This window comes from Sceloporus undulatus, chromosome 1 (assembly GCF_019175285.1).
Source record: "Sceloporus undulatus isolate JIND9_A2432 ecotype Alabama chromosome 1, SceUnd_v1.1, whole genome shotgun sequence".
Lineage (NCBI taxonomy): Eukaryota > Metazoa > Chordata > Lepidosauria > Squamata > Phrynosomatidae > Sceloporus > Sceloporus undulatus.
In genome coordinates this window covers 136,943,323-136,964,514 of record NC_056522.1, presented here as the reverse complement: position 1 = coordinate 136,964,514, position 21,192 = coordinate 136,943,323, and the positions used below count along the sequence as shown (strand labels likewise).

At 41.4% G+C, this 21,192-nt stretch overlaps 1 protein-coding gene across 2 annotated transcripts; it reads right to left on the bottom strand.

The window, feature by feature from the left end:
- Positions 1-2,663: 2,663 nt before the first annotated feature.
- Positions 2,664-18,747, bottom strand: ALKAL2 (ALK and LTK ligand 2). Of its 2 annotated transcripts, XM_042439892.1 has the most exons (6): positions 18,410-18,747; positions 15,640-15,955; positions 7,721-7,774; positions 7,550-7,630; positions 4,279-4,344; positions 3,142-3,202 (listed from the first exon to the last, which is right to left on the bottom strand). In XM_042439892.1, exons 2-5 carry the CDS (start codon positions 15,896-15,898, stop codon positions 4,280-4,282), a joined length of 459 nt encoding a protein of 152 aa, XP_042295826.1. In that variant the 5' UTR covers positions 15,899-15,955; positions 18,410-18,747; the 3' UTR covers positions 3,142-3,202; position 4,279. The 2 variants fall into 2 exon arrangements, with proteins under 2 accessions (XP_042295818.1, XP_042295826.1); XM_042439884.1 differs by lacking the exon at positions 4,279-4,344 and having other exon boundaries at positions 2,664-3,202.
- Positions 18,748-21,192: the final 2,445 nt, after the last annotated feature.

Genomic DNA, 21,192 nt, shown 5'->3' with positions numbered 1-21,192 from the left:
TAGATCCTTCAGTGCAACTCTGGTCAGTATCTGCCAGATGCTGACCATAGAATTTCGCTGGAGGAGCTACAAATGCCTAGTGGAGTGTTCTCCCTAGGAATCTCTAGGTCCTTCAGTGCAACTTTTGGTTAAAGTTGTACATAGAGTTGCGCTGGAGGACCTAGATATTCCTAGAGAACATATTAATAAAATCCGTGAATAATCAAATCCACAAAAGTCAAATAAGCAAATGTGGAGGGATGAGTGTGTTTACAAAAAAAGGCCTTACTATCTCAAATCTCCATCTTAAACTATTTAAAGTGGGTGTTTCATATAGTTATGTTTCCGTCCCTTAACGGGGCTCTGTAACAACAGTAAACACTTGGGGGGGGGGGTTACAAATAAGGCTTGTCTTCATGAGTTACATCTTCACAGTTGAGCTCAATAAAAATCAGCTGTTCTGGTAAGCTATGACAGCATGTTTCAGCCAATCGAGTTTGTGAAATTTTACTCTAATTTTTAGCACGGATATAGTTACTGTGATGTAAGTAGCTTTTTATTTTTCACAGCTGAAAGATTCTGATGGTTGTGATATTAATGAGTAAGTAAATTCTTCCTTAGGGATACTTGAATACAGTTATATTTTCTATATAGGGATCTAACTAAGCTGTATAGTGGTTTGAGTGTTGGACTCATGGATATCAGGGTTCAAATCCCCATTTGGCCATGTAAACTCATGGGGCAAGTCACACTCTCTCAGCCTCAGAAGGCAGTGGTGGATTAATCTTGCCAAGAACACCTTGTGATAAGGTTGACAGTGACTTCAGAGCACAGAATAACAACAACCTGTAATGAGCTTACCAGTAGTCTATACATGCAGGAAAGGTCCAGCTCTTTTGAGACCCAGAATTACTATTACCAGCCTGAGCATGCAAGGCTGTAGCATATATGTGACATGGGTTCTCTCATAGCCTACTTTAAAAAAGAGAGAGAGAGAGAGAGCTTCAGCTGTGCTTGCCTTAGGTACAACCCTGCCCAGAACCAGGTGTGTGTTGGGTATGTGTGGGAAACATTTGGTGGGAAAATTGTAGTGAAGAATTAATAGAGGTGTCAAGCAGTAGAGCTCTTGCCAAACCTCAGCTGAGATTAACTGATAGAAAATATTATTAAAGCATGTGTTATGTAGCATATAGAAAACAAGGCTACTTAATGAAGAGTTGGTTTCAGCAAGAGGAAGCTATCTTATCAAATAGTGCTACAAAGTTCTTTTCAGAAATGAAGATAGGAATAATCTAGCAGACATAGTTTGTGTGGTTTCCCAAATAGGTTTGATGTCATCCTTAATGAAGGACCCTGAGAAAATATAGTCATGGATACAAAAACAGGTACTATTCATTCACAAAATAATGTGATGCTATAATTAATTGATTTCAATACAAAACTAAATGGAGAAAGTAAGCAGTAGGATAAAGTGAGGGTCTTTATTACAACCAATGCTGAGATATGATCATCCTCTGGAAGTGATCAATGGTAGATTTAGGATAGATACTCTTTATAACAACATAATTACTTCTTTTAATTTATTACCATGAGATGTAATGCTCCCTAACTTTAAATGAGTTTAGTCAACTCATAAAGGATGGTTTACCACAGTTATTATCAAAAGCAGTCTACCATTCACTTCCAGTACTTTACAGTTTATAGCAGGGGAGAAGTTTTGCTCCCAGTGAACTTGGCAGAAATGTCTAGCTGAACACTTCATTAGCTACATTTATATTCCTCCTTTCCTTTAAGAAGCTCAAAACTGCCTATTTTTGTCTTCAGAACAATTCTCTGAGGTGGTTTAGTGTGAGAGTGTCTTCCCCAAAGTCCCTTAAAGGACTTTGTTGTTGAGTGGAAATTTGACTGACTTCCTAGTCCAAACACATTAGTTACTATACCAAGGTGCTGTACTATACTATACTAATACAGCAGGGCTCTTAATGTCCTTCCCCTTCTCTGCCGCAAATAGCTTTTCCCTACTCAAGGATGACATAGGTGGTATATACTGTTTTGGCGTGTTCTTCAAGTCTGTGGGTCCTTTCCCCTTGGAGGGGAAGATTAGGCAGAACCATTTGTGCGCAAAAGTTGGCAAAATGACACAAAGCTATTTAGCAGGCAGACGAGGAAAATGATGGCATGAATTATTGGTGTTTGGTGTAATGAAAGAACTATTTTCAAAGATGCTTTTGAACTTTTGTTATCTTCCATTATGTGAAGTGACACTTCACCTTTTAAAAATTAACTTTACTTTTCAATGAATTGCATAATGCTTTGATGTTATTGTGTGCCTTCAAGTCATTTGACTTATGGTGACCCTAAGGCAAACCTGTCATGGGATTTTCTTGGCAAGATTTGTTCAGAGGGGGTTTGCTATTGCCTTCACTTAGGTTGAGAGAATGTTACTTACCCAAGGTCACCCAGTGGGTTTCATGGCCAAACTGGGAATCAAACCCTGGAATGCTGGTCTCCAGAATCTTAGTCCAGCACTGAAGCCACTACACCACGTTGCCGCTCATATTTCTATTCCTATTTCATATTCTCAGAAGTGCAGTTAGGAAATGTGAAAAAATATTCAAGAAGAACTAGCTTATATACCAAACACTTTATTCTGTATGTATGTTATTTACAGTATTTACATATTGCACATTTAACTGGAATGTTTATACCTCTATTGTACAGAAAACAGATGGCATTTTAGAGTGAATGCAGAATCCAAGGTTTACTTAAACATGTTTCTCTTGCACATGGCATACAGTTTTCATTCAGTGAGTCCAACATTTAGGAAAAGGCTGGAATGAAACAGTTTCACCTGCATAAGCAAAAAAGATAACCTCCTTCACTGGAAAGTTTTCTTGACAGTGTCCCATGGTGTCTCTGAATGAAATATATTCATACTCAGAAGGCTGATACTCACTGTTTTTTTGGCAATGCAACACTTCTCTTGTAAGGAGTATGAAACATTTTAAATTGTTTTGATAATGTTTCCACCATAAAGAATGTGTATCTGTAAACAGTAGTGACAGTATACAAAACACATGTTTAAAGATTTATGGGAAGTAGTCCATCAACTTGCAAAAATAAATCTCTTCACAATGGAATATGTTACAAAGATGTTTTTTAAATTTCCCTGTTGGTTTCCAAGGCACTTCTCTTGGCGCTATTCCTTTGATGATAGTGGCATCTGAAACAGAACAAAACAGACACATAATACATGAATAATTTCTCACTTTTCATGAGAGGGAAAAATATTTCACTTTAATTTTCAACACGCAATCCAACACATACAATAACTCCAGATAGGTTTACCGATTCTACTAGAGGATATGGGCATCAGTAGTTGAGAAAAACCCTTCATTTATGGATCTAGATTTTGGATGACGAAAGATTATGCTACGTTTTGCACTCCTTTTGTAGAATAAGACGGACCTACTTCAAAATGTTGCAATATGGAATGTATGAAAAACTCAGTTCCATACCATAACAGTTGACATTCTGTGATCATTGAGCATGTTCAGTCTTCATTACACTATTTTTGAAGCCTTTCCCCCTTTATGCTATTCATGCAATTTCTCTCCTTTTTTGAAATGTTACTTGTACTTCCCCTGCGGTGCAATTTTGGCTATATAAGCAAAGCCACTTGGAGCTGAAAGAGTAAGCGATAAAAGGAATAATGTTGAGCTCCTTTATTGCACTTTAATTTTGTGTGATATTTTGTGATATTAGGTGAGAAACCCTTTTCACTAGAACATGAACATACTACATTGCTGTGGGTTTCAGGAGAAAAGGAGCTGGGTATCTATTTGGGGATGCAGGGTAACAGTGTGGTTAAGCAAAATATGTTATTGAAAAACAAGTTTCCACTTCAGAAAAAAATTGCAACTGAATTTGCATAGTGTCTGTTATGGTTTGAATTTATTATACAATCAGCTCTTCATATCCACAGGGGTTGCTGAAAAATTGGCTGTGCCAAGTGAGCTTTGTTTTAAAAGCAAAATCACTATCTGCTAACTACATACTGCTACAAGTTATTAATGGTTGGAGTTTCAGAGTCAGTGTTGCTTTCTAGTAGGGGATATTCCTTTTATTTATTGTCAATATTTTTCCAAAGGAATAGTCTTGAGTCACTCTCTCTGGCTAAAGTGTCCGCCTTTCAAAGAGCTATTATTCTACCACCAATATATTTATCATAGCTACTACAACTGAGATATTACTATGCATATATAAGACAGCCTGTAATTGCTTCTTTCAAAAGCTCACCTTATCCTTCTGTGCACATTGGACTTACTGCCAACCGAGTAAGAAGCCTGGCACACCTTTTATAGTCTACAGTGAAAAGATCATAAATGTATGTTAAGAAAGACCCAATTTTGACATGTAGTTTTAAAATGAAGAACTTGATTTAACTTAAGTTGTTGTCTTTTTTAAAATGATGAGCTTGTACAAAGCAATATAAATCTACTGCAATTCATTTTGAAACAATTTATTTTGAAATACATCAGAACCTGTGTACTTTTGAAACTGACTGTGTATAAATAGATGTTTATATATATATTTTTTAGGATGCTTATATGCAGTTGCATATATAATCCTATCCAGACTTGTCTGTGGGTAGAAAAAGAACCCTTGAGCTTGGACTTACATCTGAGTAAATATGCATAAGATCAGTAGGCATGTCTTTACTAAAAGAAACTATGTGTATTTGAAAACATACAAGGGAACAGTGATTTAGGTATGCAACCAACGTGCCCGCAAACACACTCTTGAAGAAGAATTTCCAATACCTGTATAGGCAAGTTAGGTATGCAGATTTGCAAGTATGGTTTTTTGAAATTAAATCCTTAGTTGAACAGTGGAATAAAACAAATGTTCTGATTACTCTTAAAAATGAACAAAAAAGTAGAAATAACATGATATTGAAAGGGGGGGGGATATACTGTCCACCTCTTTGTGGAGGATCTGTGTAGTTAGAGCAGAGAGACCCTGGTTGATTTAGTAGTTGGAACCTGGGAAATTCAGGTTCTAGTTCACACTATGTATTCTACCTTGAGCTTAAGGGCAGGATATAGATGTAATGAATAAATATTCAAAGCCCAATAAATTATATTTTTATTGTGTACATAAATAATGTGAATGTTGCCAACTTTCATTCAATATATATATACTTTTGCAGATTTGATTATTCATGGATTTTATTAATATGTTCTCTCTAGCAATATCTAGATCCCCCAGCACAAATCTGTGGTCAATTTTAATCTAAAGTCTCACTGAAGGACCTAGAGATTCCTAGAGAGAACATTCACTCCACTAGGCATTTGTAATTCCTCCAGCACAATTCTGTGGTCAATATCTGGCAAATGTTGACCACAGAGTTGCATTGACCTACAGATTCCCAGAGAGGTGTTCTCTCAGGTAAAAACATAGTGTTTTCATTATTTGTGGTTTTTCCACATTCACAGGGGCCCTGTGCCCCTAACCCCAGTGAATGTGGAGGGTCTAGTGTATATTTGCAACATATAGGTACACTGAGGGAGTTGCCATTAGTTATGATTCATGTCAAATACAAATTTGGTACAAAAACCTGGGTGAGGGACCAGAAAATGCGAAACTTCCTCTAGTTTATTATATGCAGAATAATATACACTATAACAGGGACTATAATATGCAGCAATTTATGGTACATCCAACTTATTCAATACTTTCTGTACAAAATTCATTCAGATACTATTATGTGAACTATAATATAAGGAGATATACATATGGGGTCTCCATGTTTTTAGTTAAAACCTGCAACCTAATTCAAATGTGAAGGATTAATATGGTTCTCCATGTTCAAAGGCTACTAGTCACCCCCCTCCCCCAATGTGGTAAATGACTTACATTCAACTTGAAAATGTAAGTAGTTTTAATAAGCAGGTGGCAAGAATGGATAGAGAAACCTAATTTAAAATCAAAATATGAGAAAAGCTGTTTGACTGACTGCCAAGTCAGGCTAAGGTTACTGGGGGAAGAGAAGTTAAAGATGCTCCATTAAGTACCTTGATGAATGTGCCACTGTTATGTATGCTATCCATTTGCTATTTTGTCAAATGGGAGTAAACATTGTGAAAGACTCATAGGCACCCTAACTTGTATTGTGGAGTAGATGGAAATAGATTTTGTGAATGAAAGATTCATCCAATTGGCATAAATTACTATATGAAGCACATGGTTGTTCATCTGTTTACAGCCTGTAAGAAACTTATTTTGCTTCTTAGGCAATAGTTTTTACTTTTGTACAGATGCCTATGTACAAAATCCCCAGATTGTGTTATGTGTGAATGTATGTAATAATCTGAAGTCTCATTTCCTTTCTTCTAGTCCCTTCTATCCTTTGAAAGGGCAAGAACAAGGGCATTGTCATGTAGAATTAGTACAGGTTACATGAATTTTGTACTTGGATGGTGAGATCCATGATGGGAGGGAGGAGCAAAATCCACCATTAGACAATACCTTTATTATGTGTTGCTCAACTAGATACCAGAAAAGCATGCAAGTATTCAGGTTTTCTACAGCTGTTCATCACCCTAAGAGGTACAAAAAGCAGGAGATAGCTGGAAAAACATCAAAGTCCCAAAACTTGGCCAGATATTGTATCTTAAATTTAGTTTTGCAGGCTAAATGGATACAACTGATCCCTACTTCTGAAAGTAGAAAGGTAGCAGGCATACCTGTTCCTGATTATTCATAGAGCAGAAGTATAGATAAAAATGATTTCACTACTTCATTTGTATGGACTACGTTTTCAGAATGTTGTACTCGGTAAAAAGAAAAAGTGACAAGACTTATCAGTGTGTAAAAGATCCTGGATTATGACTGGCGCGAAATGCATCATATTATTCATCCTAATTTTAGCGCCATCTCTGATTCTTGCCAACTATAGTGCTAGGAAACAATTGTTCAACTTTTTTTTATCCCAGTGTTGAAAAGCCAAAACAGATTTGATTCATTAATGTGTGTTATCTGATGAATTAGTAAATTCCAAGCAATTCCACTGTAAACCTAAAGAGTTGACATATAATTGGAGTACAAATTGGCTGCTTACAAAAAGTACTTTTTAAGGGATAGTTTATGAAATTAGAGCCATTAGACCTCTCAGAGGAATTGTAGCAAGAGCTATTTAAAATAGCTTCCCATGGAATGCAACTATGATTAGTAAATGTGGGTTGACGTTTTATAGTCCAAACGGACAGGTACTATTTATCCACATTTGAACTTCATTATGTCTAGCAGTGGTTCATTTGATTTTTCTCTACAGACTCCTTAAATTAGCCTGCTTCTCCCCCCAATCCTGCTTTCCTCCAGATGTGTTGGACTATAATTCCCCTCACTACTAGTAGTAAGTTAAAGATGATGGGAAGTTTAGTTTAATTCATCCAAAGTGTGCCAGGCTGGATGTAGCTGCTCTAATGAAATTAATGAAAATCTCACAGCCTCAAAAACCGCATTCAGTGACTAGCTACTGGTTCTAGTTTCAGATAACAGCACTTACATGCAGGTATAGTACAGTCTCTTGTATGGTGGTAAAGTCTGTGAAAGTGTTTAGTGCATTTTGGACCAAAATAAAGATGTCCTGGGGAAAGAAGAGAAGCAGTAGATCAGTTGAATTGGTACCATAAGAAAGATAATGACTAAAACATATAAATGTTTCAATTCTTCTTACCTGTTAAATGGTTTAAAAACTTGTCTTTCATTCTCAGATCTCTTGGAACTATTTCTGTTGAAAAGGAATAAAAGATACCTATTACAAGAATCACCTTCCAAGTTCTTTACTAAGTTTCTAGATATTTCAATACAGGAGAAAATTTAAATCTTTGGGAAAGGTAGTGATGTTTTCATTGATCTTAGAATCAGTATTATGTTATTGTGTGCCTTCAAGTAATTTCTGACTTCGGGGAGACTAAAATCAACCTATCATGGGGTTTCCGTGGCAAGATTTGTTCAGAGGACATTTGCCACTGTCTTCCCCAAAGGCTGAGAGCACGAACTGGGAAGTGAAAAGTTCAAGTTGAGCTCAGTAGGACTTATTGTTCAACAGGCACATATAGAATTACACTGTGTGCTTATTTGTCACAACTCTACTTTGAGCTAGCCAGACTCTCTTCATGAAGGGTGGGCAATTGGGACCTACCTGATATTTTTTGGCTTTCAGTTTCCACCAGCCTTTGACAACATAGTCAGTGGTGAGGAATTATGGGAACTGCAGTCCAAAAACCATCTGACAGCCACTATCACCCACTTCTGCCCTACATTTTACTTTATGATTACTATCATATCCATAGACCAATTTCCCCTAAGTATTCAGCTTCACAATATATTCAGTATTCCGGGAGACAGGGAGAGCTGAAGACTTTTTAGCTGAAAATTTGGGGAAGAATCAAATTCTTCATTGTAATAAGTACTACAAATATAAATAAGCATTACATTCAGAAGTGAAAGTGGAAAAACTAGACAAATACAAAAAACATATGAAACTAGGTCCAGCAAAATATCTAAAACATATTCACCAGGAAAATGTCAAGGCCTAAACCGGAAATTTAGACAGTCATTTTACAGTCAAGGATTGTAGGGATGAGCATGGTAGAAGACAGTGACAAACCCAATGTATAAATAAGTTAAGAACCTTCTCTCCCTGAATGGTTTTGTTTATTGCTGTCAGCCCTTGACATCTGCAACCTTTACTTTTGCAGATTTATTTGTGGATTTGATTTATATGTTCTCTCTAGAAACCTCTAGGTTGTCCCATGCAACTTTGCTAGAAGTTGACCAGAGAGTTGTGTTGAATGACCTAGAGATTCTAGAGAAAACACTTCTGTAATCATTTATAGGTCCTCCAGTACAATTCTGTGGTGGACTTCTGATGGATGATGACCACAGAATTGTGCTGGATGACCTAGAGATTCCTAGAGAGGTTTTTAAAAAGTTTTTTTATTATTTGTGGTGTTTCCACTTTCACAGGAGTCCTGCACCCCTACCACAGCAAATCTGGAGGGCCCAATTTACATTTATGACCCCTTAGCTTCAAGCTATACATGCTTCTTTCCCCCATCACATTTTATTGTCAGAGCAACCCTGAAAAGTAGATCAGATTACATATGGCTGACCTCAAGTGGATTTGATCTTCGGTCTCCCAGTAAATCAGTCCATCACACAAACTCTCACTTTCTTTTCTTACTTTATTATATGTCTTATTTCTTTTGCAAAAGTCATGGCCATTCTAGGTACTCCTGGCTATGTTGTTCTGATGGGGGGTGGAGGATGCTGGTTGGCTGAAAGCAATGTGACTAATAAAGAATGTGGGAACTATTCTTGAACTGCACAGTCCATCCAAGTTTTGTTAAACTGCATAATACTGTTTGCATGCTGTGGGCTTCAAATGACACTGTTCATGCCTGTCAGTTGAGCCGTTTCACATTATGTCAGTGAAAACATAGATGTTGTTGCTTAGGTATCTCTTGATTAATGGAAATGTCAGCAAAACATGTAAATCCACTTTCTTCTCAGATGCTAGCTGTTGGTCCATAGTTGTGCTTTCAGTTCACATAACAATCTGTATCTCTACAGATCCTTACTTGCACAGAAGGGTAGATGGTGATAATAAACCAATATAATCTGGATTCTGATTTAATTCTTTATGCTGCCATTATTTCTCTGATTCAGTTCCTCAGTCTTATTACCTAATATTCAAGACAGGCAAATATTTCCTTTACAGGAAATGTAACCACAGTCTTGAACAGAACATTCTGAGTGGGGAGACACGCAGCAAACTACTTTGTTCTTTAGTGGCTTGCTTTCCCACATCTTGTATTTAATGGAGGGGAATATAACAAGTTTATTGAAATTGTCTTTAGCTGCTTGTGTCTGCCTCCTTGAGTTAGTGTCATATTTTACTGCTTTTATGGTTACTTATATTGATGTCTTAATGTTGATTGCACATGGAGCACTGTAGTGTATTTATTTTACCATAAATGAATGCCTAAGTGGCCTTTGAATTCCCTTGGAACCTCTTTATCGCAGATCTGATTCACTGGCAAGTTTAAACATTTCTCGAAATTCAACATTTATTTACTTTATGTAAAGCCAGACTCATTTAAATTGACCTTATCCTATTTGACCTAATTGTGTCATGCTTCATATTAAATGCTTAGATGTTTCTCTCAAAAGTGTCCCAGGAGACAGTAAGATGCCTTAGAAAACTTATTAAGGAGTTGTTCCTTTCAGTGGTAACAAGACAGTGAAGGAAAGTTCTTGGGTCCAGCAATGTTACTTTTATTAGTATTAGCATTTTATTAGTGTTACTTTTATTAGAACAAGTTCACCAGTATACCTCATGAACTTCTACAGTGTGGTAAGACATCAAGATCAGCCTATTAATTAAGCTGTTCTGTACATATAGCCTGAGGTTGTAGACCAAAGATGGCAAACATATGGCCTTCCCATTGATGTTGGATTGTAGTTCATCACCCCTCACTACTGATTATGGTGCTTAGTTAGGGGTGATGGAAGTTGTAGTCCAACAATATCAGAAAAGCCGCACATTTATGACTCTGATGTAGCTTGAGAAATGTATTCCTTCAGATTGAAGTGGGGGGGGGGTACATTTTTGAATGCTCTTTAAATTGTCAGTAATTATCACCTCCATCATCTCCCAGCATGTAGGACTAGCAAACTAAGCCAAAAAGATCTGGATATTAATTTCCTTCTTATGTCAATCTCTGGGAATGGTGGACAGTTGTGGCCTTCCAGATTTTGTTAGACTGCAACTTCCAGCATCCTTCACAATTGGCTATGCTGTCTAGGCTTGATGAGCACTCCCAATAAGCCTAGCCAGTACAATCCATTTTAAGGGATGCTGTGAACGGTAGTGCAACAACTTCTGAATGCGCCCATATCTGATATCTCTGCAGCAGTATTTTTCATGTAGAAAAATAGTCAACTTTATACACTGTGCCCTGTACTCTGAAGCAATAGAGTCTCAAATACTACACCCTTATTCTATGTGGTGGTAGAACAGGAGCAGAATAAATTATGCTAAATAGGGTCATTTATCAAATTCAGCAGTTTAGGCACATGATTTGGATTGCCTGAGTAATTATATGTGCTATTGTTGGCATTGTTTACTTGTCATGTAGAATGTATACTACACTGTAAATAGTCAAAGTCTGCCATCACACTGGCTTCAGTGAAACTTGATACCAGATAGACATGTTTAGAAACAAGATGAAAATCATATTAAATGGTAGAAAGTTGACTGACGTTGAAACAGGCAGCATTCATAGGAGAGTGGGCCTGCATTTTATGGAAATAACCACAAACCTAATTAATCTACACAGACACCTTGCAGTCCCTTGGCTCTTTCAGTGTCAGGAACAGAGTACTGGTGTTGCTCATAGCAATGTTGTACCTACTGCTGTGTTTGCATGTGCTTATAAGAGAGAACTCTTACTGAAGCTCTGTTAATTCAGAGTATCCTGAGAGGCTGGGTTGGAGAATCCATGAGAGAGAGTTTTTTCTATACTAGCACATCAACTGTCCAACTCCTTCCCAAAAGATGTCAGGCCAGCTCCATCCATCCTGCACTTCTGGCAAGTGACCAAGGTATACCATTCTTTTAAGACTGCCCAGCCCTGGCCTGAATGATCTCCTGTCCCTGTCATGTCCAGTGTCTGTAGTGAGGGACAGATTCTACTTTCAGCTGTGTTCCGGATTTACTCCACAACACAAAGTTCAACAGGACCACACACGCTGGCTCACTTTTTAAGCTGCATCATTCCTTCTATAATGTAGCTTCTAAATAGATCTATATTAAGTGATATTCTATGCAAATGTTAGGATGCAGTTACATAAAGAAGCTTGCTCTTACTGTTACTGATTCACATTTATGATAAGTAAAAATTCCTGTTTGATTTTAATGATATTTACTCCCATGGAAATAATAATGGAATCATATGGTAAGTTTCTAAAGATGGATTTCTAAAATGATTTTCTATAGCATTATCCCACTGAAGTAAAATAAAATTATTTCAGAATAATTAACTACCAGCTAAGCCTTACTCTGATCTAAGAATTAATTCAAATGAAACTATACTGTAGTTAAATAGGGCTTGAACTAGATAAAAGTCTAGTTTGCCTTTATGTCATTGGTGGGAAATGTTCGGGGCAAAACAGACCGCCCCAACAGAGAAGTGTCCCAGTGCCGGATCGGGGCAACAGCAACTGCATGCCATGGCCCTGATCTGGCAGTTTGTTGCTCCAAAAAGAACTAGCGAAATGCTGCTCCTTTTTAGAGTGGCAAAAAATTGTGCTTGCTGTGGCAGCTTTTTGCCGATTCTTTGACATAGTGCATCTAAATGCTGTACCAAAAAATGGCATGATGCCACACTCCATGCGGTTGGGTGTGTGGCGTGACAGCGTCATCAGGGAGGAGTCAAGACGGCCAATGCTGGTGTTTAGTGCCGGTCTGTTTAGCCCCTTTGTCCCTTCAGATGTTTTAGATAACAACTTACTGTCCTTGCTGTTGGGCATACTGCCTGTAGACTTTAGAAGTTGAGAATTTGCATACTTTCTAGTTTCACAGGTGAAAACCAGAACACATGTGACCAGCAACATCAGGGTGTGGCCAAGATGGCAAGAGTAATTAATGAGAAAACACCCAAGCTATGAGAGGCTGCAGCAGTTTGCTTTTGCCTGAGCTTACTGATTCTGTCCAATTCTCTTCCTCCCCCAACCTCATTAATTGAGTGTGAACTTTTTTTGCATTTTGAACTCAGTTTCAGCAATTGAACTAACCTGAGAACAAAGGGAGGAGAGAGAAAAAGGGACATATTAAAAGCGGCTGAAAAATAGGACAACAGAAGATTATCCAGAACTCTCCCTGCCAGATTTGGACAATTTGTGGGCATGGATTTGACATTCAAAACATCTTGAAATCCAAAGCCCTTTTCTCTCTTATAGCTCCTGCTTAACTCTCCTATTAAAATCTGTAGAATATAAAGATACCTATTTTTAAAATCTAGGAGAAAAAGAATAAAGAAAGTGAACTATATGACCTATGAGCAAGTAATGTGGTGACCAAACATGAATTTTCCATTCAAAATAAGATTTACAGGCAAGAGATGAAGAATTGTCAAGTGAAACTGGAGGCATTGAACTGGAGCCACGTGTACAATATTCCTATTAAAATCAACAGCATAGCAGTGACTAATTTTGGTCCTTTTGATTTCAGTTCTCTCCTCTTAAGTCTAAGACTAGATCCATCTCTGAAATTTTAGTGAGATTACAGCTGAAGGTTAACTATGTAACGAAAATTCACTAGAATTGCACGGAAAACCTGAGTGGAAGCCAGAAATCCACTTGTCATACATGAAAAGTTTCAAATAGGCACTGGAATGCTGTTGAACTGTGCTAGAAGATAGCATCAAACTTCTCAAAAGTTACAACAGAGCAAACTGTGAAGTCATGGTTTACAGACAAAGAAGTATTGATGGGGAGATGCAGAAAAACCACAAGTATTGGAAACAATACATGCTTGAAAGGCTGTGGCCCTATAGGACTTAGTCCCACTCCTGCAACTGAGCTAAATGGGACTTAGCCACTGAGTTCCAAGGGTGCCATATACAGTGGTCCCTTGATATTTGGGTTCCAGGACCACCACCCCCTCCCTACCAAAATATGGGGATGCTCAAGTCCCATTAAGCACAGTGGCATAGTAAAACAGAGTCCCTCATATAAAATGGTACATTCAAAGTTTCTTTTTTTGGATATGTGTGTGTGTGTGTGTGTACACACACACACAAACTGTAGTTGCTTGAATCAGGATAAAGGATCTGTGGATGTACACACAGGAATGCACTGTAAAAGCACACTGGATGGAAGAGGAAAGCACACTACAATAACCAGACTATCACTGTTACAGGGAAAGGGTGGAGTGGAAGAGTTTGTTATGGGCGACTTTTGGAAGGGTGTTGGAATGAGGGACACTCAGGGTGACTAGTCCCAATGGCAAAGGAGGACAAGGTACTGCCATATGTAGGACATTTAAGAAAAATGGAGGACATTACCAAAAGAAAAGCTCAAAAACACTCATATAAATGTAAACCCATGCTTCTTAGTCCTGCTCCAAATGGAGGCCATTACCAAAAGAAAAGCACAAAACACTCATATTAAAAAAAATGTGAATCCATGCTACTTAAGTCCTGCTCCTAGAGCATATAATCATATCACACATAATATAATTATGCTGCATCATATAAATATAAATCCATGCTTCTTGGTCCTGCTCCAAATGGAGGACATTTGGGAATTCCTCCTGGGCAGAAGGTTGAAATGCAAGACTCTTGTTAGAGTCTGGCATACCCAGGATGACCAGATCTTTTTCTCCTTTTCCCAGGATGCTAGACTGTAAAACAGTTAAGAAGTTGGGAGGAGCATTCCCATGGCTAAACTTTATGCCAGACTTTCTCAGGTTGCAACCCAGTTGGAGGGAGACACCTGCCCCCCCCCCAGGCATGGGAGCAGTGGCACCAGGTGACACCCTAAGGGAGGGGGGGCACCACCTCTGCTCAAATAGCTATATTTTGGCAGAAACCTTGTAGCATTTGCCTGTCTCTCTTTAAAATGCTTTAAGAGATGGTGGGAGTGAGGTGAACTTCAGTGGGAGGAGAAAGGAATTTAAAATTTCAATTTTTAAAAATGATTTTTTTTCAAAAAAGTATTCTTTTTAAATTTTCTTTAAAACATTACATTTTAACCCAATCTTTATTATTATTATTATTAACCTTTATTTATGAAGCGCTGTAAATTTACACAGCGCTGTACATGCAATCTTTTTAGTTAGACGGTTCCCTGCCCTCAGGCTTACAATCTAAAAAGACATGACACAGAAGGAGAAGGGAGTGGTGGAGGGAAAGGGTAAGAGGTCCAGAAGTTCCTCTCAACCTCCGAGGTCTGGACCAAGGCAGATGGACTGGAGGGAGGGCTTATGTATGTATAAGTAAATACATACATATACTATGTATAAGTAAATACATATAGGTTATGTGTACAGGGATATGGGGATTTGGGTGCTGATTTATGCATTTATTTATGTATTTTATTTTATGCTGTAACCTGCCTCAATCCTTTTTGGGGAGGTGGAATATAAATTATTATTATTATTATTATTATTATTATTATTATTATTATTATTATTATTATTATTAATTTGTGATTTGAAGAATTCAAAGATATAGCCGTATTAATCTGTAGAATCAGTATGTAGAGAGATCTTGTAGCACCTTTGAGACTAACGGAAAAGAAGAAAGTTGTGATTGTGAAGGTGTAGTTTTCATTTTGCTAGTTGTTTAGGTCACAACTATTTGCACGGACATCGGGCGGCATGTGGGAATGATGATTTGCAAGTAACATTAGTGCCAAATAAATTACTAAGGATTCTGTATGGTGTGAAATGGGAAGAGGAGGAGGTCAATGAATAGGGGTGACACCAACCCTAGGGATGCCACTGCATGGGAGCCCTCTCTGGTGTTGTGGCAACCCATTTGTTAAAAGAAGAAAGCCCAAGGCGGGTGGGCTGTGCCGACTTACCGACCCTCTGTTCCTCTGAGTTGGCTCCATAGTCAGGGACTTCCCTCCGTCCCAGGAGGTCTTCTTGCTTGTCCTGGACTCCATTCTCCTCATCCTCCTCTGGGTGGTATTTCTTCAGTTCTTGGATGATCTCCATGATGAGGTCGAGGAGGTTCTGGCGGTCCTTCAGGGCTGGGTGCCTCTCCTTGCAATGTCCCCCGGCCACCAAAAGCATCACCATCAGCGCCACCAAGGGAGCCCACAGGAGCCGGCTGGACATGGCCCTTGGCCGGGTGAAGGGCAGGAGAGCAGGGTGACCCTCACCTGGGCCCTGGCACTGCAAGGGAGGAAAGAAAATGGGGTGAGAGTGAATGGCACTAGTCCAGAGCCAAGTTGGGATGGGAAGGAAAGGGCATCAGCGCCTCCTAAGAGTGGCTTAGTGGCACTAGCAGGAGAGGCTGCACAGGGCTCATCCCTGCTCTCTCTTCTCACACAACGACACATCTGAGGAAGGAGACAAGTCAAGGAAAGCTCATGCTGCCAACTTCTGTAGTCTCAAAGGTGCTACAAGTTCTCTCCACCCATGGAGAGAGATCCTCCTCAGTTACACACTGGCATGGGGCTCTTTGGCCAAGCAGTTCTGCCAGTGGCAAGTGTAAAAAAAAAAAAGGCATCCAGCCAGTCAGCCCTGCCCTTGGCACTCCGGAGTGCTACCATTTTCAGGGGCACTTTGTTGTCCTTGTTGTTGTGTGTGCCTGCAAGTCGTTTCTAACTTATGGCGACCCTAAGGCAAACCTAGCATGGCTTTTTCTGGGCAAGATTTGTTCAGAGGCGGTTTGCCCTTGCCTTCCCCTGAGCAGGCTGAGAGAGTGTGACTTCTTGCCCAAAGTCTCCTAGTAGGTCTTATGGCTGAGCTGGTAACAGCCCTGGTCTCCAGAGTCAGGGCATTCCATTGTTTTTATACACACATTTGCAAGCTGAAATATATAAAGGAGTAAAGTTGCTGGTGGTAGTGGTGATAAAAAGAACAACCGCTCCTAGAAACACCAGAGACAGCCTAGTTGGGCTAGGGCTGTGACTGGAGAGCAGGGGTTGACCCTCTGCATGGAGACCCACTGAGAGTCACACACTCTCAGCCTCAACCTCTTCTGAAAAAACCTTCGCAAGAAAACCCCATGAATGGCAAAGGACTTGAAGACCCACAGCAACAAGAACCCACCACCACAACAGGCAACGAAACCAAGTTTAGCAAACTTTTCTCCTAGTTGGGAACTGGCCAAGGGCTGGGTGTGAAAAGAGTGGGATAAAGCAGGGTGGCCGAGCCCGTCTTCCTTTTCCAGGACCTGCCCTCCATTCCAAGCCTCCTCTCCAGGAGGGATTCCCCAAGGGTCTTCCATTTGGAGCATAAGGAGGCATGGGTTTACGTTTACAGTGTTTAGCTTTGGTTTGGTCATTCTTCCCCTTCAAGGCCTGACATGTCCTCCTTTCCCTCCAGGGGGTCCTCACCGAAAAAAGGAGGAGAACAGTTCAAGTAAAATGGAGGACAGGACCCAAAGCTAAAAAACCAAAACCCCATACTCCTAGAAAGAGAAAGCGAGGCTCCCTGGTGCCTGTTCCAAAGGGAGGACCTTTGGGAATGCCTCCTGGGCAGAGCTTTGAAATGGAGGACAGGTCCTGGAAAAGGGCAAAGGAGTGGGGGCTGAGGGAAGGCTCCCCTCAGGGCAAGAAGGGAGGAGGCTCCCTTGGGCGGGAAGGGGACAGGCAGCTCCTCTTATTCGGCGCTTGCCTTGGCTAACCAGAGTCCAGCCAGGCAGCGGTCCTCAACTCTGCCCTTTCAGGGACTTTGGACTGCAGCTCCCAGAAGCCTCAGCCATGTTGACCAATAGCCTGGGATTCTGGGAGCTGAAGTCCAAAATTACTTTAAAGGGCACAGTTTGGGGATCACTGGGCTTTGAGGGTTGTCCTACTAGACAACCTGGGTGGCCTTGGACAAGTCACATTCTCTCAGCCTCGAAGGGGGGCTGGGGGGGGACCCTCCTCTGAAGAAACCTGCCCAGAAAACCCCACCAGATTCAAAGATATAACCATAGAGGACGTAGAGAGACCTTGCGGCCCCTTTGAGACTCCCTGAAAGAAAGAAGTTGACAGCATGAGCTTTCCTAGACTTCAGCCGACTTCCTCAGATGCATCTGTTTCCTTCTGCCTTTGCTTGGCTCCAAAATGCATCTAAGGAAGTCGGCTGAAGTCTAGGAAAGCTCATGCTGTCAACTTCTTTCTTTCAGGGAGTCTCAAAGGGGCTGCAAGGTCCCTCTATACTAAGTCGGGAACCCATCACACAACACACAACAGCAACAACCACAACCACCATCCCCGTCCCCCCTCTCCTCTCCAGGCTCCCCAGCTGCGTCCTCACAACCAAAAAGGAGGACCTTCAAACAAAAAGGACCTTCAAACAAAAAGTAGTACAAAAAATAGCTGAAGACGTTTCCTCTCAATGCTCAACGCCTGCTTCTTCGCTGATGCTCCAGATGGAGGACGTTTATAGGGAGAGAAGGCTTGGAATGGAGGACAGGTCTTGAAGGTGGAGGAGAGGCGGGGAAATAAAGGAGGACGCCTGGTCTTCTCTGGAGGAGAAACAGATCCAAGCCTGTTTGTAAAAACACTTGATAGGAATGCAAACGCATGCATCTTCGTCGTGCTTCCCAATGGAGGAAATTTGGGAGAAGCAGGCTGGAGTGGAGGACAGGTCCTGGAAAAGGAGGAGAGCTGAGGGGGAGAAGCAACGCTTTACCTGCTGCTTCTGCTGCTTCCAAAAAGATGTGGAGTTTCCTTCTGCCTTTCCTTGGCTCCAAAGGAGATGCGCTGCTTGGTCCCTTCTTTCTTTCTCTCTCTTCTTTCTTGGCTGGGGCTTCAAAAGGGTCTCCTCCAGCTGCTGCTGCTGCTGCTGCTGCTGCTGCTACTACTACTACTACTCCATGGCTGGGCTTTATATAGGCTCCTGGGGGAGTCCATGAGGGGGCCGAGGAGAGTCAGGCTTCTCGCAAGGAAGGCAGGCAGGCAGGAAGGGGCTCCGGATCCTCTGCGCCCTGGACGCCCTCCTCCTCCTCCTCCTCCTCCTCCTCCTCTGCCCTCCGCAGCCATCCCTCCTCTTATGCTGCTGCTGCTGCTGCAGGCGGGCTGGGCTCCGGCGGAAGGGGGCTGGACAGCAGCAGCAGCCCCAGGGCTTGGCAACACCAGCACCACCACCAGCAGCAGCAGCAGCACTTGGGGCTCTCTCCATTTCCCCCTCGTCCTGCCTTCCTCTTCAGCCTGGGATGTTTCTTCCCAGCAGCAACTTGCCTCTGGAGGGGACCCAGCAGGGAAGGGAGGATGTGGGGGAATGGGGAGACCCAAGAGGAGATACCCTTCCTGAGCCAGAAGCTGAGGGGAAGCAACACAAATGGCAGGACTTGCCCAGAGGGCTGCCTAAGACAATACCTGCCCATAGGGAGACACAAGACAGTGCTTAGAATCATAGGGTTGGAAGAGACCCCAAGGGCCACCCACTCCAACCCCATTCTGCCATGCAGGAACTCTCAATCAAAGCATCCCCGACAGATGGCCATCCAGCCTCTGCTTGAAGACCTCCAAGGAGGGAGACCCCACTACACTCCGAGGAAGTGTGTTCACTTACTGTCAGGAAGTTCTTCCTAATGTTCAGGTGGAATCTCTTTTCCTGCAGCTTGCATCCATTGTTCCGCGTTCTAGTCTCTGGAGCAGCAGAAAACAAGCTTGCTCCCTCCTCAATATGACATCCCTTCAAATATTTAAACAGGGCTATCATATCACCTCTTAACCTTCTCTTCTCCAGGCTAAACATCCCCAGCTCCCTAAGTCGTTCCTCATAGGACATGGTTTCCAGACCCTTCACCATTTTCGTCGCCCTCATTTGGACACATGGCTCCAGTTTCTCAATGTCCTTTTTGAATTGTGGTGCCCAGAACTGGACACAATATTTAGGTGGCACTTGACCAAAGCAGATTGCCCATAGGGATACATAGGGCAACACTTGTCCATAGAGAAACACAGGACAACATTGAGGAGGGAGCAAGCTTGTTTTCTGCTGCTCCAGAGAATAGGACCCAGAACAATGGATGCAAGCTGCAGGAAAAGAGATTCCAGCTCAACATTAGGAAGAGCTTCCTGACAGTAAGGGCTGTTCGACAGTGGAACACACTTCCTCGGAGTGTAGCGGAGTCTCCTTCCTTAGAAGGCCTTTAAACAGAGGCTGGATGGCCATTTGCCAGGGATGCTTTGATAGAGAGTTCCTGCATGGCAGGGGGTTGGACTGAATGGCCCTTGGGTTCTCTTCCTACTCTACGATCCTATGAACACTTGCCCATAGAGATACATAGAAGAATACTTGCCCATAGAGAGACACAAGACAACACTTGCCCATACGGATACACAAGCAGCGATCGCCAAACTGTGCCCTTTAAGGGATTTTGGACTTCAGCTCCCAGAATTCCAGACTAGTGGCCAACATGGCTGAGGCTTCTGGGAAGTAAAGTCCCAAGCCCCTGAAAGGGCACAGTATGGGGATCACTGATTGCCATAGGGAAACATTGGAGAATACTTGCCCATGGGAGAACATTGGGCAAGTAATGTTTCCCTATGGGCAAGTAATTCCTCCATGTTTCCGTATGGCCAGGTATTCTCCAATGTATATCTATGGGCAAGTATGCGTTCCCTATGGACAAGTACTGTCATTCAGTGGGAGGCTGTCCCCCCTCCCTAGCCCTAAATGGGATGGAGGAAGAGGCTGCTTCCTCATGAGGCTTTTAGGGCTTCTTTTGAACCCAGGCCCCGGTGGGGTTGGGGGAAAAGGCCAACTCTGCTCCCAGACGACATGGAGACCAGACTTTTCCTCCTTTTCCAGGACTTCTCCTCCACTTCAACCTTCTTCTCTCCAGGAGGAAGGCCCAAATGTCCCCTTTTTGGAGCAGGACTAATTGAGAAGCATGGATTTACCTTTCCAGGGGTGTTTCTGGCTTTTATGTGGTCATGTCCTCCATTCTCCGCCCCCCCAGGTCCTACATTTTTGTCCTCCTTTGTGGCAAGGACACCTGCTCACCCTGGAAATAATAGCACTATAAGAGTGTAGTGTACTATTAACTGTGTGGAAGAATTCACATTTGCTTTTAATCTTGTAAGCCGCCCTGAGTCCCAGTTTTGGGACAAGTGTGGGATATAAATAAAGATAAAATAATAACAATAACAATAATAATGGCATAGCCAAGTTAGTTTGGAAAACTGGTCTGTGAAGAGATCGTGTAGCACCTTTGAGACTCACTGGGCAAAAGAAGATGGAAGTATGCGCTTCCCTAGACTCCAATCTGCCTAGGGTAACTAGATGTCCTCTTTTTCCAGGACATGTCCTACATTTCAGTCTTCTGCCTGGAATCCCAGAATGTCCTTCATTCTGAAACATTACTTTACATTTATATTAACTCATGTAGCTTTTATTTGTTAATGCCCTACATTTTCTTGAATGTCCTACATTTTGCAGTGCCTTGTCATCTGGCTACGCTACCA